Genomic DNA, 17,723 nt, shown 5'->3' with positions numbered 1-17,723 from the left:
TTTAGCTCTCATGTCAAGAATCATTCGATAAATAATTCCGCTAGGTTTCACTTTAGAGCTTCAAATCTAATTTATTGCTATGGACTCCTACAATACAGTGTTGTTGAATTCAGTTTAATCATCATTTATTTATTATTGCTAATAGATAATACGTTGTCTAAATGTGGAATTGAAGTCCACATTTATTATGATTTTAGTTATTTATTTCAATTGTATCTCTACAAAGTTGATTTGTTTCATCAGAAATAGGTTAGATTGTCAATAAATCTCTAGAAATGGTAAACTTATATGTATAACGTATTTGTTTATTATTTTCATAAGTTCACTTTGTCATAAAATTTCTCAAAACATGTACATAACATTGTTAAGAATTCATTAAGATTTTTGTAAGAAATATCAATGCAGCAAGTTTATAATAGGTTATCACTTTAAAATATTTGAGTAGTATACGAATTACTCATCAACTCATTTAACAAGTTGCTTGTCTAGATTACAAAGAATACCCCAAACTTTAACTACATTGTCAAACTGAGTCTTCACTTTTAATGGTAGGATACCCTGTAAAATGGCAAAGTTTTTCAGTCTACCTATTGATCTTTCAACACGAATTCTTGCATAAGCAATTCTCTTTGTTTTTGTTGATGGTGTGCTACACATTTGTTTTCCCATTGCAAATGGAGGAGTGTTTAATGTCGCTCCTCTGAGAGCTAAATCCCCCGATCAAGAATCCTCTGTCTTCCATAATGTCATCTCCATATTCCAACTTCTCAAGGAAACCAGGTTGCTCAATAATTTTCTTATCCAGTGAATAAGTTGGATATAAATGAACATAACCCCCTTGGTGTTATTCCAACTAAACATTTGAAAGTGTTATGATGTTTGTAGGAAGAATAAGTTATTCTTTGTGATGATGGCAGACTTGTTGTTTGCATAATAAAATATGTACAGTCAATAATACAACGTGTTTTGGGAAAATGTTTGAAACACACTGGACGTTTAAATCTGACTTGTTCTCTGTTTGGCCAGCGAAAAAGGAATGCGAGTTCCTTGGATACCAAAGAAGTCCATGTTACAAAAATCCTGCTTACCAAAGTGTCAGACATTTCGAACAAGTTACCGAGAGAAATGGTGTCGTAAACGTTTCACGGTATCAGAGACACTAACTGCCTCCTTTAGAGTCAGTACACGTTTTGGACCTCTTCTTATGGTCTAAAAAAGTAATTAATTGAAACTTATATTTTGTTCGATTCACGCATAATTTTATTATTAAATTCAGATAATCTCATTCAAAAGCATTTTCATATGGTGCAAAAAGAATTCTTGTAGGTCTGTTACCTGCTTTTTACATTTTAGGATATACATTTAGGACGTGATATATGAAATTACTGTATAGTTCATCATTGTCTGCAAGATTGACTACTGTGTTCATCCAGAATGTGATACCTGTTTTCTCTCATTGCTTGTCTCACTGCCTCTCCAATAAGTCATACTTTTTGCTGACTTAGACAGGAACATAAATAGAAACCCAAACGTTGCCAGGGACAAACCTGAAATGAAACTAAATACATTTGAAGAATATTGGTACCAATTAAAGAACTCTGTAGATATATGTAACATTCAAAACTTTATGTGCTATCTGTAATAAGATAGCTCTTCTAATATGTCATTGATTGTTTGTATGTTATTCAACATCCTGCTCGACTATATTTCCCTCATTTGGAGACGTCACTCTGATTTGATATATTTTGTTTTTGCAAACTGATATAGCTATGTCAAATTATCTTGATTCAAATGACTTTGACCTAGGGATTTATATTGATGCAGAAATGATATATTAGATTGTCTAAGCAGCCATTGGTATAGTAAAGTTTAACAATGAAACTACCAGTGTAAAACTTGCAGCTGTTGTCATATTTAATGACATCCATCAAAATAGGTTGTCTGCGCATGTTTCCCCATTTATCAGACTATCATCATCATAATCACAAAGATGTTCTTTATTCATAGTTATTTGCACTGCCTGATCCAGGATCACTTTCTTGGATGCATAATCATGCTCTTGGAAATGGTCAGACTTCCCTTTTTGAGAAAAAAAACCCACAGAATAAATCATTTTGAAAAATCACAAAAGATATAATTTCCTGATGCACTTCATACATGGATGAGCTTTTTCCTCATATAATAATAATGATTTTTTCTGATCCGTACACAATGGTATTAAGTTTGTCGTTCAAGAGATTATATCACAAAAAATCAAACTCAAAAATATACTGTGCTTTCAATATTTGTTCAATGTGTGTGCTTCAACACAGTTATCAAAATTAAAGTGTGAATAATGTATATATATCCATAATGCTTACCAATATCAACAAAAGAATCAGTCGCAATAGCCTCTTCGTCATCTATAACAAGATATGCTGCCGGGATAGGAACGTTTTCGATATCAACATCACAGGAAAGCTTTTTGGCAGTTGGGGTTTCGTGATTGTTAGACAATGCCGATTTTTAGTTGGGGGTTTTCTCAATGGTTTTCCCTGGGATAACGATCCTGCAATAACCGGGTACAGATATTTTTTTTTCTGTAGGATGACCTTCCACAAAGAGCTTGCTACATACGTAAGCATGTTTATTTACGTTCTTCACATTGAAATTTTTCCTATTGCGTGCCTTCACCCACACTAAAGTTTCGCGTAAATTTATTTTGGACTCAGAAATCGGCCAGCATATCTACTTTCAACGAAATATCTAAGCATGAAGCAGAAGTAACCGACTCTGTGGTGTATTTTATTTCGAGTTCGCTGGGATATATCGAATTGATATCTGAATAGCAATTAGTATTGTTAATAGATACTACGTCGCCGATATATCTGTATGAATAATATGTTTGTTGGTGTTTATGTCGCTATAGAGATATTAACTTGTTCTTATTTCTTTAAGAGAGTTTCAAGATTAACCAACGATGATTCTGCGAACAGTTGATGATAGTAACTTGTTGGCTATGTCCAAAATCAAATCGATTTAGGTCTACCTTTCGTAAGAAGAGTCTGAATACAAAATGCGATTAAGATGAACTTACAATAATGCAGTTGATTAAAAAATTATTTTGAATAAAAAAATAAACATTTCCTTGAAATTTTATTATGTGTACTGGATTTTGATTTGTTACGCAGTACTATGAAAATCATTTGTATGAGTATTGGAATTAACGAATCGTTCACTGGAATTTTATTGATCAGGGACGAAAGGAACGCTGAGATAATATTTGACTGAAAATTGAAACACGAAAATAGGTAAAGAACAACCGAAAGATATTTCGATGGTCATTTATATGAAACTAGAGGAGAACAAACTCCTCAATGAAATAAACCATATATCACTGAAACGCAATTGAACAGTTATTGAAAGAGACAAGAATAGACTTTGAAATATCCACACAATGGTAGCTAAATTCAAATGAACTGTTGAAAGTAAGTGGGTTAATGCTCACTGGAATATGACAGACTGTTCATTGGAATTGAACTAAGTGGTGACTGAAACGTGATTGCTGGTCTCTAGCACTTCACTGAAACGTGACTGCTGGTCTCTAGCACTTCACTGAAACGTGACTGCTGGTCTCTAGCACTTCACTGAAATGTCCCTGCAATTCAGTGACCTGAATGATAATTAAATAGCAACTGAAAGGTAACTGGAAAGCACTTTATCAGTGATGATCAAGTTATCATTCAGTTACAAATCAATCATATCGCTGTTCATCAAAAGGTAACATTTCATCCCGCGATTACCATGTAAACTTTTCTGTATATATCCTTGGACAGATTTATCGAATTCCTTATTATTCATTATCATGCAATTTAGACTCTCTCCGATGTCACTGTTAGATATTATTGGGACCATGCTTTACATTCAGGATTTCAAATTTGTTTTCATTGCAATGTATTTCGACGATTCAGTATTGGTGAATTCATATTCAACAAAATATCTTTGTCATTCAGATTCCTTCGTGCCAATAAAATAGCAACGTTACCAAATGGAATATTTGACGCATTGAAAAATATACGATCCATGTAAGTATCTAAATACGAATTGTACACGTACTTACTGGGATGACAATTGAACAGTATGTACACATTGAGGGTGTTTTTTTAAAAAAGTAAATGGTGATCAAGGACTTCAAAATTCAAAACGTGATATCATGTTGCATATCACCGTGTTAGTAACACAAACATTTTAGGCTACTCTTTCCTTCTCTTTATTGATATGAATCTATTACTTTATGATTATCTTTAAGAAAGTTTCAGGGGCTTAGCTAGGACTATTTCAATATGTAGGCCCGAAAGGTGAATGTTTGACCGAGGCACGAAGCACCAAGGTGGGTGGGAGGGGGTGGTAGATGCAGAGGGGGGTTGTCCCCTTCCACTGGGGGGATCGTTGGTTACCCCCGATAATTTTTTTAAATATTGGGACTCGTTTGCACTACTCTGGGCATCAAATAATTGCAATACACATTAAATATTGTACAACTTTTCAAAGATTTTAAACTGTTAAGTCAAATGAGTCATTGTGATCACCATAAGTTTATAAAAACTATACAACCATTATTTATATATCATAGAGTACATTATAAAAAACAAAAGGTCCGACGGATCGCGGAATAATAATTTTATATCCGATTTTAAAAACCAGAAATAAATATGAATATATTATTTTTTGCAAATGTGTTTTGAAAATGAACAAAAATGTGTAGGCACGTGCCTACTCGAGCCTAACAAAGCTACACTCCAGAGTCTTTCAAAATGATTATGGCTGCTTTTCTCATGGATCAAAATTGCTTCATTATTACTCTGCACATCACTGATGTTGATATTTATATCACATAATTTCATTGTTTGTGGACTGCAAGAGAAATAACTTTACAAAACTACTGCGGATGAAAATTTGCCGCAAGGACATACTTGATCAACTCATAACTTTTTAAAGGAAACTCTCATTTAGTGAACATTTCTGTTAGATATTGGGAACAGTGTTTACTTTCGGGTTTCAAATTCAATACATTGCCATGAACTATTACAATTCAGTGTCGTTGAATTCTGGTTAATTAAGATATATTTATTTTTCAGGAACCTGGAAAACAATAAAATAGCAACGTTACCAGAAGGAATCTTTGATACTTTGGTGAAAATGACTTTTCTGTAAGTATTTCTATGATCGCATCTACTTGTATGAACAATATCCACATCTTCGCCTTTCATTGAGATATTTGCTATAGGAAATATGTGATTAAGAACTTTCAAATTTCAAAAGGATGAAAGGTGAAGATAACGAACAGTGATCAATCTCATACTATGGATATAATAAAGGATATAATTCCTTTTATTTTGCCATATGAATGACATAAAATCAATTTTAGTTTCTATCTCTTATTATATCACTCTATGTTTCCCTTCCTCGAATGATAATGATAGCTTTTGTCAACAATTATAATAGCTTAATAATTACACTGCACATTATGTATATTTTACTTGAAATAACCCAATAATATTATTGTTTGTGGAAGTGCGATTTATTGTGCAACTTGATAGCTAGTTATTGATGAATAAGTGTGTGCTACAACTCTGTGAATCAACGGTGATATCTAAATACTGAGAGTAACTTGTAATTAATTAAGCAATGAATTGTCATTTTTTGAAAGATGTTGTCCAATAACTGCAACGGTGTGTGCGTACAAATTGAATAACGCCCATGATTTACTACATCTTTCAAAAATCTTCATTGCTTATATTTACATTTTTAAAACCTTTTTTAAAGTATGCATTTTTCATTTACATGTATATCTTAAATTTTCCTCCTAATTATGTGGGTAAATAGCGATTCACTGAACAACTATAGGAAGAAAAAATGTGATGTCTTAACGTAAACGAAAGAATGTGCAATTCTCAAAGAAAGTATAAGAGTCCAATTCTTGAATTAAATTTCAATTAAACATGACAAACATCAACTTATTATCAAAGGTGTAAAATCTGCACTTGGTTTAAAAAGTTCACATCTTTACAAATATATTAATTGTAAACAGCGTAGGTATTGTCAGCAATAGCTGCTAGTCGGTCATGTTGTCACATTGAGATATTGAAAATACAATTACTGAAAGAAGAATTGTTAAAATATACCGCACTTTGATTAATTTCTTGTGTTTGTTTAGTGATATTAAAGCCTCGTTCACACGGATGCGCATTAAATTTTACTTCGCATTAAATTTGATGCGAAGTAAAATAATGCCCATTAAATTAATTCGAATGGCCTACATTTGTCACTCTACCGTTAGAGTTATCTCTCCCGAATTCCAGAGGGCGCTTCGCATATTGAGGTCCTAGAAAAAATGGCTACGAACGCTGCAAACTATAAACAATCGAGGAAGACCGGGAAATATGAAGGGATGAGCCTGCCCCAGCTAAAAAGAAAACTTGCGCAAGAGGGGGGGCAAGAGTATCGGGGAGGAAGGCTGAACTAATAGAAAGGTAATTTTTATGTATATCTTCTATAGAATTCGATGTTTCAGGCACCATGTATGACACATTTACTGATCAGCTGATCGTGATAAAAGTCTCTCACTTAAAAAAGCCAACAAAATTAATCGGTTTTATGAAGCCTAGTTGTAGGCTAACAGTTGATCGATTTCGTTCGAAATAGTATATTACTACTAGTCATATCACTAGATATTTTAACTTTGTGAACGTAACGTATTACGAGGTGCTTGCTGCCAGGAATATCAGCTGTTGAGAAATTGGACCTAGACTTGTCACAAAATAACAAACGTAAAAGTAAATACATGTAGAAGTGGATATAGTGGTTGAAGAAACCAGCTCCCACTTAAACTCTTAGGATAGCATTTAACATGTTTAATCTGTTATTGTTTATATGTCATTCTGATTCAGACATTTTTGTACTTGTTATAAGTAATCATGATATGGTACTACTAGTAATTGTATTTACATGTATGTATCCTAGAGTGGCCAACTCATAAATTTATAACAAGTATAAAACTGACTAAATCAGAATGGCTTATGAAGGTGATTCATGGGGAAATAACATATTTTGAAGTAATTATTAGGTCTATTTTTGTTTCATATGGGGGTCATAACATAATAATACATGTATATACATGCTATCCACATTTCAATTGCTTGTGGATCTTGTTCATTTTAGTTAAATCTGTAACTTACATGTAGAGCTCTCTGTTATTATGAAGCTGAATAATTTTTCGATAATTCTTTTAATCAAAGTAGAATACTGTTTCGTATAAATATTTGAATATTTCATATTTCAATTTAGGCTAGAAGCATATGATAAAAATGACAACTTTGGAAAACAACCTGAAAGCATAGATAGAGAAGAATATCTTATGAGTTTGCCAGATCATTCCTTATATAAAGATTTAAATGAAGACCGTGTATGCATTGAAATAAAGTTGTCAGCTATTGAGTTTTACCTCAAGCAAGTGCATAAAGACATTGACAAAACGGCGGAAAATTTGTACGAGAATAGATTCTTAAAGTTCATTAGGTTAGCATATTATCAGAATATGTACTTTTTCAAGAGTGAATGCCGTGCACAAATGAAAAAGAATGTGTCATATAAAATTGATGTGTCTATTGAGGAAGATGGATGTGTGATTGAAACCCAATGTGAATGTGCAGCTGGCATGGGCCCAACAACCCATTGTAAACATGTATGTGCAGTATTGCTTGCTATATTTAAGTTTTCATCTGCAAAGGAAATCCTAACTGAGGAGACGTGCACACAACGTATTCAAACATTTCACCATTGTAAACAGTATTCTGGAAGCCCAATAAAGTCTGTAGATCTTCCCCTAGCAAGACAAGATTTAAACATAAACTTTGATCCCCGTCCAAACAAGTTCAAAAAGAGAAAAAGTTACAATGATGATTTTAGGAATGTTTGCATTAATCATTCAACAATAAACAAATTACCCATATCTCAACTATTCTCTCCAGCAAACACCTATGCAGTAGACCTTGACCATGACTACAGTTTTGTTAAGTGTTCAGATATGTGGTTAAAAGAACAAAAAAATTCAAAAATTTCTTCTGAGGAAATATTTGAGTTTGAGAGAGAGACCATTGGTCAATCTAAGAACAAACTTTGGTTGACTGAAAGGTGTAAACGGCTGCATTCCTCAAGATTCGGACGCATATGTAAAGCTACAGATATAACTGATCATGAAAAATTGGCCCGATCTTTGACCATGTCACAACAGATTCACGCTGCACCAATACTTCATGGGCAAAAGTATGAATCAGTAGCTCTGGCTGAATATGAAGAGATCACTGGCAAAGTCACCACAAACTGTGGAACATTTGTCAGTGAAACTCATCCATTCTTGGCAGCATCCCCTGATGCCTATATTAAAGAAACAAACCAACTTGTTGAAATAAAATGTCCCTTTTCGTCAAAAAACCAAATGATAACCCCACAAACTGTGCCCTATTTGAAGATCATAGATGAAAAGCTTACATTAGATCCTGTCCATGATTATTATTTCCAGGTACAAGGTCAGCTCTTTTGCTGCAAGAAAAATGTATGTGACTTTGTTGTTTACACATTTAAAGATATGAAAATTGTTTGTGTTAAGAGAGATGAGAACTTCATCTCTGAAATGATTAAGAAACTTGAATACTTCTATGAATTGTACTTCAAAACTGCAGTCTTAGAAAAGTTCTACTTCCATCAATAGTATGATTACTCATTCTGAGTGATCATCAAATTTCCACCCATTGAGTTTAACTGATCATAGACCAGAATGTTAATGATGTCAGACACATATGGGGTTGGGATCATTTCAAGTTTGTTGCAACTTATGTCTATTTATAATTTGCATACAACTATCTGTGAGTATGATACATGTATTTATTTGTAATTATCCATTATATGACTTTGATTATTTTCTACATAAATGTTTGTGAAAAAACTTTAATAAAACACATCTTCACTTCTATGATTTTCTACTTTGACATCTGCCATGCTAGGGATGCTTTGACTGAAATATATACAATATACAGCAAGTCATTCCAATCATACTTGAAGTAAATTAGTATAACATGTATGTAAATTGTTAGAACAGCAAGTACTGCCAGGAATACAGTGAATAAATCATTTATATCAATATAGAAAAAATATACGCAGTATTCAATATTTTTAAAGGTATATTATACCTGTTAACAAAAGACCTATAGGCCTTATACATGTAAGTTAAAAGCATCACTAGTCCTAAGATCTACAAAATTTATAATTCCCTATTCTGCATATCTAAGCTAATTTTTAATATTCATCAGCAGTATAAAACGAGATGTATTCTTAGAACACAAATGTCCCAGGTGTACATACTGATGAAAGACTTTACATAATATTATACATGTATAATTTTATATATACATATCTACATGACAATGCGTTAAGTTTTTCTTAAGATGCGCAACTGTAGAGAAGATGATTGAAAATTGGTTAGTTTTAGCTAAGGCCCTAGGGGTGCAAGAGTTCTGAAATTTACAATGCCCCCCCCCCCCCCAAAAAAAAAACCCAACCCTGTTCAATTGTTGATAGATGGTGACGGACAAGAACCAATAGCAATAGGTCACATGTTTCAAGTTATTAGGCATGTTTAGGGACAATGCATGGTCTGAAGTTACACAACATAAAGCAGCAGAAAATAATCTCAGATGGAAGTTTTGTCTCAGTGGTATTAAGAGTTTGTGTCAAAATCTTGTATGTCTTGGCCAATCCAATTATTCTCTCGATGTGCACTCGCTTACTTGATATTTTTCTGTCCCTTTGCACTGTTTTACCAGACATTCTGTTTTTGTTTCTGAAAAAAAGTTGGAATATTAATTGTCACATCATATGGTGCAAATATGTCCTGTACGTTAAACCCCTTATATGCCATGATGCTGTCCCCTCTATCACACAAGATAGTCAACCTGGATCGTTCAACTATCTGACGATCCGATGTAGATCCTCCATAAGCTGGAGAAAGGTAGGTGTAGCACCAGCCAAAACTTTAATTGTATTTCTGTTCTTGTAGGTGGAAAACGTACTCTGCTGGGCAACCGGTGGTTTTGGCTTGTTGATTGGACACTCTGTGCCATCAATGATTATCCTGGTTGAAGGAAATTTGATGCGAAAATCTGTGAGACAGAAGAATCTAACAACATCCCTGTCTGGCCACAAATCTATCTCCCTCCACTGACAGGACATGAAGTTCACCCATGTTATCCAGATGTTAGCAACTGAAAATTCAGAAATGCTGAACAACCTGCTAAGCTCAAAATTTGTTTTGCATTGCCGAAGTTTAATAAGTGTCAAAAAGAACTGATCCTCAATGCTCATGTTTTCCACTTGAGAATACAAATAATTAAGGTGATAAGCACTTTCACCCAAAGTCTGTAACACAAAAGTGAAATCATGGTAGGAAGAAAGACCTGTATAAAACATTATGCCTGCATTATCGTTGGTGAACTTCTCAATACTAAACATTGGCCTGGTTGGAGTTTGGATGGCAGCGCATCTTGTCACTGAAAAGAATGGCTGTGGTTCCACTGTTTGCTCTGACAATAAAGGAATTGAGGGCGATTCCTGTTCTACTACTATTTCATTGAAGGATTCATCAACAGGAGAACGCTCAACAGAAGTGGTCACAATGGCTTGATTGCCGGCATATTCTCTCCCAGATCTTAAGGTCCCATATTCTTGACAGCTCTCTGCACTTTGCTTCCAAGAAAACACACTGGGAATAGCATTTTCCTTCAACTGTTTTCTGAGAGGTTTAGTACCTGAGAGGTTGTGTGGGTGTAAATGTGAACATTTTATTTCTATGAATTTACATGTAAATCCGAACGATACAATAATGTTATATTTATATTGTCATTAATATATTAAGATTCCAATATATACAGCATGTACTTTGGTGGAGGCACAGGGCATTTTCCTCCTTAACCAGAAATGACAACGTGCATGATTTATTTAGTATGGAAAGAAGTAATGCTTAAAGTTGAATATGTACTGTTTTAATTTTGTCATCTGGATGTATAAAAATATTCATATGACAAATGCTTAGACAAACAAAGTAACGGCAGCATATTGAATGAACTTGTTAATTTTCAAAACAAAAATTCAACAAAACGTTTTGTTAAAAATCATGTACTCTTGTCTTCATAAGCCCTGGGTGGGAATCGAACCCACAAACCAAAGTATCTACCAGTAAATATGTTGACAATCATTTAAATAGTAAATATGTCTGTATTTAAATATTAATGTAATGTTAAAAATAGAATCTTTTGGCGTGTTTGAAACACATGTACAAAATCAAGATACTTACACACATATTGCTGAATAAAATTTTGAATTAACACTTCGTGTTATCCTTCAAGTTAACTTCATCTTCTCGGGTCCATAGGTATTGAAGGTAATGGTATGCAAACGATTAATGAAGATTGTAGAACTGCAGATCTAAGACTTGAAGGATTTTTAATTCCCTCCAGATACAGAGTTCTTTCGTAATAATGTTAGAACTTGCAGATTGATTGTGGAACCAAGTTAAATGAATTCTCATAGATGCATGTATATTACTAGTACTTTTCCAAGTAACATTAAAATTAAACATTACTGATAGTGTTGTGAGTCTAATGATTGAAACTCAAAACTTCGAATGTGTATAGCATGTAATGAAACATTTATGTTCAGGTACATAGTATAATATTATGTGAAGTATTCATATAGAAATAATATTCTGTACAGGAGAATACAATTTTGCTTTCCTCCAAACTTCCTTGTTACAACGTTTTATAAAATAAAAGTGATACAATGACATCTGTTGGGTAATATTCACCTTAATGTATTTATTTTGTACCCCAAATGACAGCTTAGTCGAAATCAATAACGAGAACCTGTTGCTGGTAGACATGGATCATGATCTTCTCTTCTGCAACTTCTCAGCTGTTCTACAAATTTCATAAATTTTCAATAGGAAAAAATATAAAAAGCAGCATCTAAGATTTAAACACCAAACAGTGCATCATTTATCGTTTTGACCAGAGTGTCAACGTTTAGGTCTATAGAGCTACGTTTTTTAACAGTGTGTTACGTAATCGTAATGGACAGTTGATTGAGCAACATTTGAAGATGCTGTATTTCAATACATTTGCAAGATATAATAAAATGAAAATCAAAACGTAGTTAGTACTAATAAATCGCCAACAAAACTCAGTTACAAAAGCTATGAATAGTACCAAGACTGGTGATTTGAATATAATCCGATTCGAGGAAATGCTTCGTACACACGAGACTAGTGGCCCCGGGTTCCTATAACTTCCCTCCTTTTTTATCCCGTTTAATCGCTATCAGCCACTTTTTCCTTACACTTTCGTTTCTTTGGAATTTGTGTCCACCTCTGTTATGGCATTCGGGTACACAGCAACAAGATGAAGGCATAATCTATCGAATTGCGAATATCGATGATCATAAACATAAGAACGGATTGGACCGCAATATTCGCAATGCCATCTACTTCCGCCGCAAGGGAAACAACCACAAAAATGTAGGCCATTAAATAGCGTTCACACGGCGGTAATATTTGATGCGAAGTAAACTAATTTGCATTAAATTCGTATGCATCTCTAAATTAAAGGGTGCGGGAAATGAATTAAAGCATAGACTATATTATTGAAAATTATTTTTATAGATATTCTAATGAATATTGGGTAGATACAGAATTTATTGTTCAAAACACTAGGCCTATGTAACTGATCTACACACAAGGAGTTTTGTCGTGCTTGTATTTATATGTTCCCAAGAAATTACTTGTTATTTCCTCTGATGACCAACATTCATATATTGCTTCTTCATGAGCCCAGTTTAAAAAACATCGGAACGACTCTTTCACCATATTCCACTGAATATTGTTGTGACGTAAATTTTAATTACTAATACGTATTATAAGTCTACTATGACGTCACATGCTATAAAAAAGCCTTTAACAATGAGCGGCATATTTGTTTTAAAAAATGTAGAAAAAAAAATCATATTATCACTAATGTAAAACATTTTTGTCTTATTTAAAAGCAATTTCTTCCATATGTATTGCTCATTTTATTTCTATGTAAATTTAGCACAGATTTAAGTCTGACATTATCTATAATGACATGCTGTTTGTACATGTTTTTAGTGATTATTATCATTTTGATTAGTTTTTCACACAAATCTAACATAAATATATATAGCTGACCACGGGTATGATGCAAGTGACCCAAATTTGCCATTACGCATGCGTGTATATTTAATGCGAATTAGCTTCGGTTTGCGTTCACACGGAGCTAATGCGAAGTAAATTTAATTCGCATTAAATCGCGACATAAATTTTAATTCGAAGTAAACTAAAAGTAATATGGAATATATATAACTTCCAGAGTATGTATACCCCCATTGGAAAAAACCCGAAGTGTGGCACCATATAGTTGAGCTATTCAAAATCGCTCATGGATTAAAATTTTATGTAATTTCGTGAAAAGACACAGATAATGATTCCTTATATTTTTGTCAAAAATAAAGGAAATCTATCGCATAATGGACTTGATGAATAATTTAATGAAAACAGAGTTATTGTCCTTGGATTTAATATTTTGAAACATATGATTGATAATTCAAATATAACTAAGACTTTTAAAATATTGTATGGCTAACAAATTTTTTTACAATAACTATTAAAAAAGACTCCACCAAAATATATGTTCCAGTCATTAAATCATTGACTTTGCAAAATCTTATGACGTCACAGGAGGGTGGAACTACGTTAATCCAGACTGTTGAAATCCCTGTAACATCAACAGTAGTCTGCCTTAATTTACAAACTGATCATACGCAGAACAAGCTCTTGTGTATCGAATCGGCTGAGAGATGATTTCCAGTTGATAATGGAAGATTCCTACATCAATATCCAAAGTTAACGATAGAGAAGCTAGTATCATATCATTTGTCATAAAGCTCAGTTGTTAGTTTATCGTTAACATCGATGTTCAATAAAATATCGAAGCAGATGCCAAAAACTGTGTAATGTCTTTTACGTCTTAAAATGCTGAGAAAGGTCACAGAAGCTAGTTTTTGCTGTATCATATTAGATATAAACATAAGGCAAATTGAGTATGAAAAATGTCATTTATTCAAATGACGAACTAGATAACAAACTACTAACAAGGGGATCAGACTCACAAACAATCCATTGAAAATGTCACTGAAATGGAGAAAGAAAATAAACAATGACAAAATAATTCAATATGTCTGATCTCCCAAATTTATCTATAAAAGTCTACATCAACTACAATAAAAAGACAACCTTACAAAGATGCAGCAAAAAGATGACACATCAAAAAATTGGCCACAAGATGAGATCAACAGATCACATCCCGTGCCATCCAAGGTGAGCTTGCAAGCAACAAAATACAGGTATGAACATTAAAATCAACCTTCATCACACACAAAGAAAACCTTCCTGAGTAGTTTCAACAATCGTGAAAAACACATAAAGCAAATAACACAAATTCAAAATAACAAATTGTTAAAAATGGGTGACGGCAGTGCGACACTGGCCTGTCAAATAACACGTTAAAGTGTACAAAGTAGACTAAGACTAATGATCTAAATAAACATGCGACCTTGATGAAGACTAGAATCAATCGCAACTAAATGCGAATACATTTTATAACAGAAAACATGTAATGATAACAGCAGTGAAACACTGTCCTGATATCAATTATGTAGCTTCTTATGCAAACAGGAATGAGTATATGTTCATAAGATCATAACTAGAAACAAAGAAAAGCCATGAATGCCGGCAAGTAGGTCATGCTACAAAATACACATACATGCATCAAATAATCATTCAAGAAAACTCAAAATGGTTCACCCGAAATAAAAATATATATAAATAAGACATGGCAATGACCCACATGTACAAATGTTATGATGCTTAAAGCAGCAGTGAAACATTGACCTGCTTTAATGTATTTAGTTAATGTTATAGAAATTGCAAAATGTGCCAGCTTATAGTTTGAAAGATTGTATTCTTATGTACTGATTAACACATTTGAATTCCAACGACCTAATATAATTTTCTGAGAAACCTAACTGAGCAGCATGTGTGGCAGCTCCAATGCGAAAACTATGACCTTTGTAACATCTGGGGTCAAGACCTGCAAATATTGCTGCTTTGGACAGCTGCCCACAAACATAAGAATACGGAACTGGAACCCCATTGGTGAATTGAAATAATGGACCTGATGTATGTGGAAAGGAACTTTTATATCGATATATACTAAGCACTGGGCAATGTGCACTATGTGGGTTACTTTGAATTGTGATAATGACAGGGTCACTGTTCTTTTGAGATTTGTGGTGGTGTATGGTTATTTGAAGAGAAAGTGGGTCTTTTCCTTTCATTCGGAAGGAAACATCTTGAACCTGAATTACCTTATTGCAGTCTGAGGGTGATTTGATGACAACTTCACCTAAACGGAGGAATGCATTAAAGCTAAGTAAATACAGAGCTTTGAGCAGCAATTTGTTGAGAGCCTGGGGAACAGTAAAATCTGTGGCATTAAGTAATTTACAAAGTATTTCTTTTGTAACGGGCAATCGAGAATCCTTAGAAGGAGTTAGCTTGTGACATCCCCTCAGGAGTTTCTTTACAATGAAAGATTGAGTTGGGTCTTTCACATCCAAGAGCTTATGAACATAGCTGAAAGCTGATATATGAGAGGCAATACTACTGGCACTATACTGTTTTTCAAACAGATATCCTATAAAATTACAAATGCTCTGCAAAGGCAAAGGTAGTGAAACTATATTTGGAGACATCGCCCTGTACAGCTTCCACGAGTGTTTGTATGCAGCCCTAGTTAAAACTGACAAAGAAGCCCTTAAGATTGTCTGGGTGACAGAACTCAAATTTGCAACAGCTGTGGAGGAACCGCCGTTGGTTGTATGTACAGGAGTGGCGGCAGACGACGAGCCTCCTGAAACTGGAAACGAGACAACCTATCTGCAATGATGTTATACTTTCCAGGAATGTGTTTTGCCTTGAAAAAAATATTATGTGTAAGACAAGTGAGAACCAAGCGCCGCACAAGCCTCATTAAAGTCTTATCCTTGCTAGATTGCTTATTTTAGATTTGTACCACTGCCATATTGTCTGAAATGAAGAGAACTTTTTTGTTTTTTAACTGAGTACCCCATATTTCAAGACTTAAAACAATGGGAAATAATTCCTTAATAGCAATTTGAAAGGTAGCCATATCATCTGTCCATGAACCAACCAACCATTTGGCGCCAAATACAGCTGCAAAGCCTAGCGAACCCGAAGCATCTGTGTAGAAACGTATGACATCAGAAGATTCCCAAGATTCAAGAAAGAGTACTGACTTTCCATTAAACTTATCAAGAAACTGCAACCACATAGACATATCTGCTCTAGCCTCACATGACAAACAAATGAAATGTTGAGGTTTGGTAACCCCTATGGTAAGCTCAATCAAACGCCTCAGGAAACCACGTCCCGGGATTATAACAGAACACGCAAAATTCAGAGACTGAAGTTCTCTTAGTGTTACCTTCTTGCGTAAAGCAGAAGCTAGAAGTAGGTTACGGCATTTGTCAATCTTATCTTCAGGCAAGCCACTCATCATCTCAATTGAATCAACTTCTATGCCATAAATCACCAACTTTGTTAGAGGACCAAAAGTTTTTTTTCCTTATTGATAGGAATACCAATTCTTTGACAAAGTGCAAGAAAGGCTGCAAGATCTATCTTACATTTTTCTGAATTAGGGGGACCAATAAAAAAGAAATCGTCTAAAATGTGTGACATACCCGCAGCATGAAATTTTGTCATCATAAACCATTGCAAGTTTCTAAAAAATCTGACAGGAACAGCTGGCTCCCAAAGGTAAACAACGTTCATAATAGAAATGGTCCCTCCAAATAAACCCGAGAAGATGATAATCATGTGGACTAACAGGCATAATACGGAAAGCATCCTTCATGTCTGACTTTGCCATCCAAGTTCCCAGGCCAAACTTACGTATAAGGGACACTACTGTGTCTATGGAATCAAAATTGGTACCGTATAAGTTTTACGTCGAACCTGTGAGTGCTCTTTAGGAATGTTAGAATTTACTGAGTCATTCTGAGGAAAAGAAAGATCATGAATGATACGAAATTTATTTGGCTCAGATTTAGGAACCACGCCTAATGGTGAAGTCTTAAAATTCCGAAATGGGAGTACAGCAAATGGACCCATGATACGACTTGTTGATAAGCCAGAGGTAATGTATTCTTCTACTACCTGAGGATAAGAATAAGCAGATTTATGGTTGTGTGGAGGATGAATTGATGGTGACTTTGAACAACCAAGTCGAAAACCATACCTAATGCCTTCAATCAGATAGTTAAGTTTAAGAGGATCATAACCCTGGAGCTTACTTTGCAAATTTACCCGGTTTATTGGGGTTGGAAGGACTGGCATTTGCAATGTTTGACTGGGGTTGGAAGGTTGACCAGTTTGATTTTGCCCCTGTGCATTTGAATTTGGGATGTTGGCCATTGCACTCTTGAAATAAGTGGGCGTACTTGCAGGGAGAGGTGTTACATCGCTGACCTTTATTGTA

At 34.3% G+C, this 17,723-nt stretch overlaps 1 protein-coding gene across 2 annotated transcripts in view; it reads left to right on the top strand.

Annotated features, from left to right (window-relative positions):
- Positions 1-17,723, top strand: part of LOC125682257 (carboxypeptidase N subunit 2-like) — a 62,528-nt gene that overhangs the window by 4,773 nt on the left and 40,032 nt on the right. For both annotated transcript variants that reach the window (XM_056157435.1, XM_048922730.2), the window contains 2 exons: positions 3,993-4,064; positions 5,118-5,189. In XM_056157435.1, coding sequence (XP_056013410.1) covers positions 3,993-4,064; positions 5,118-5,189 — 144 coding nt within the window. The remainder of the gene's footprint in view (positions 1-3,992; positions 4,065-5,117; positions 5,190-17,723) is intronic.

Source organism: Ostrea edulis, chromosome 2, assembly GCF_947568905.1.
Source record: "Ostrea edulis chromosome 2, xbOstEdul1.1, whole genome shotgun sequence".
In the NCBI taxonomy this organism is placed as follows: Eukaryota; Metazoa; Mollusca; class Bivalvia; order Ostreida; family Ostreidae; genus Ostrea; species Ostrea edulis.
Note: the sequence above shows the minus strand (reverse complement) of the source record. Positions and strands in the feature narration are given on the sequence as shown.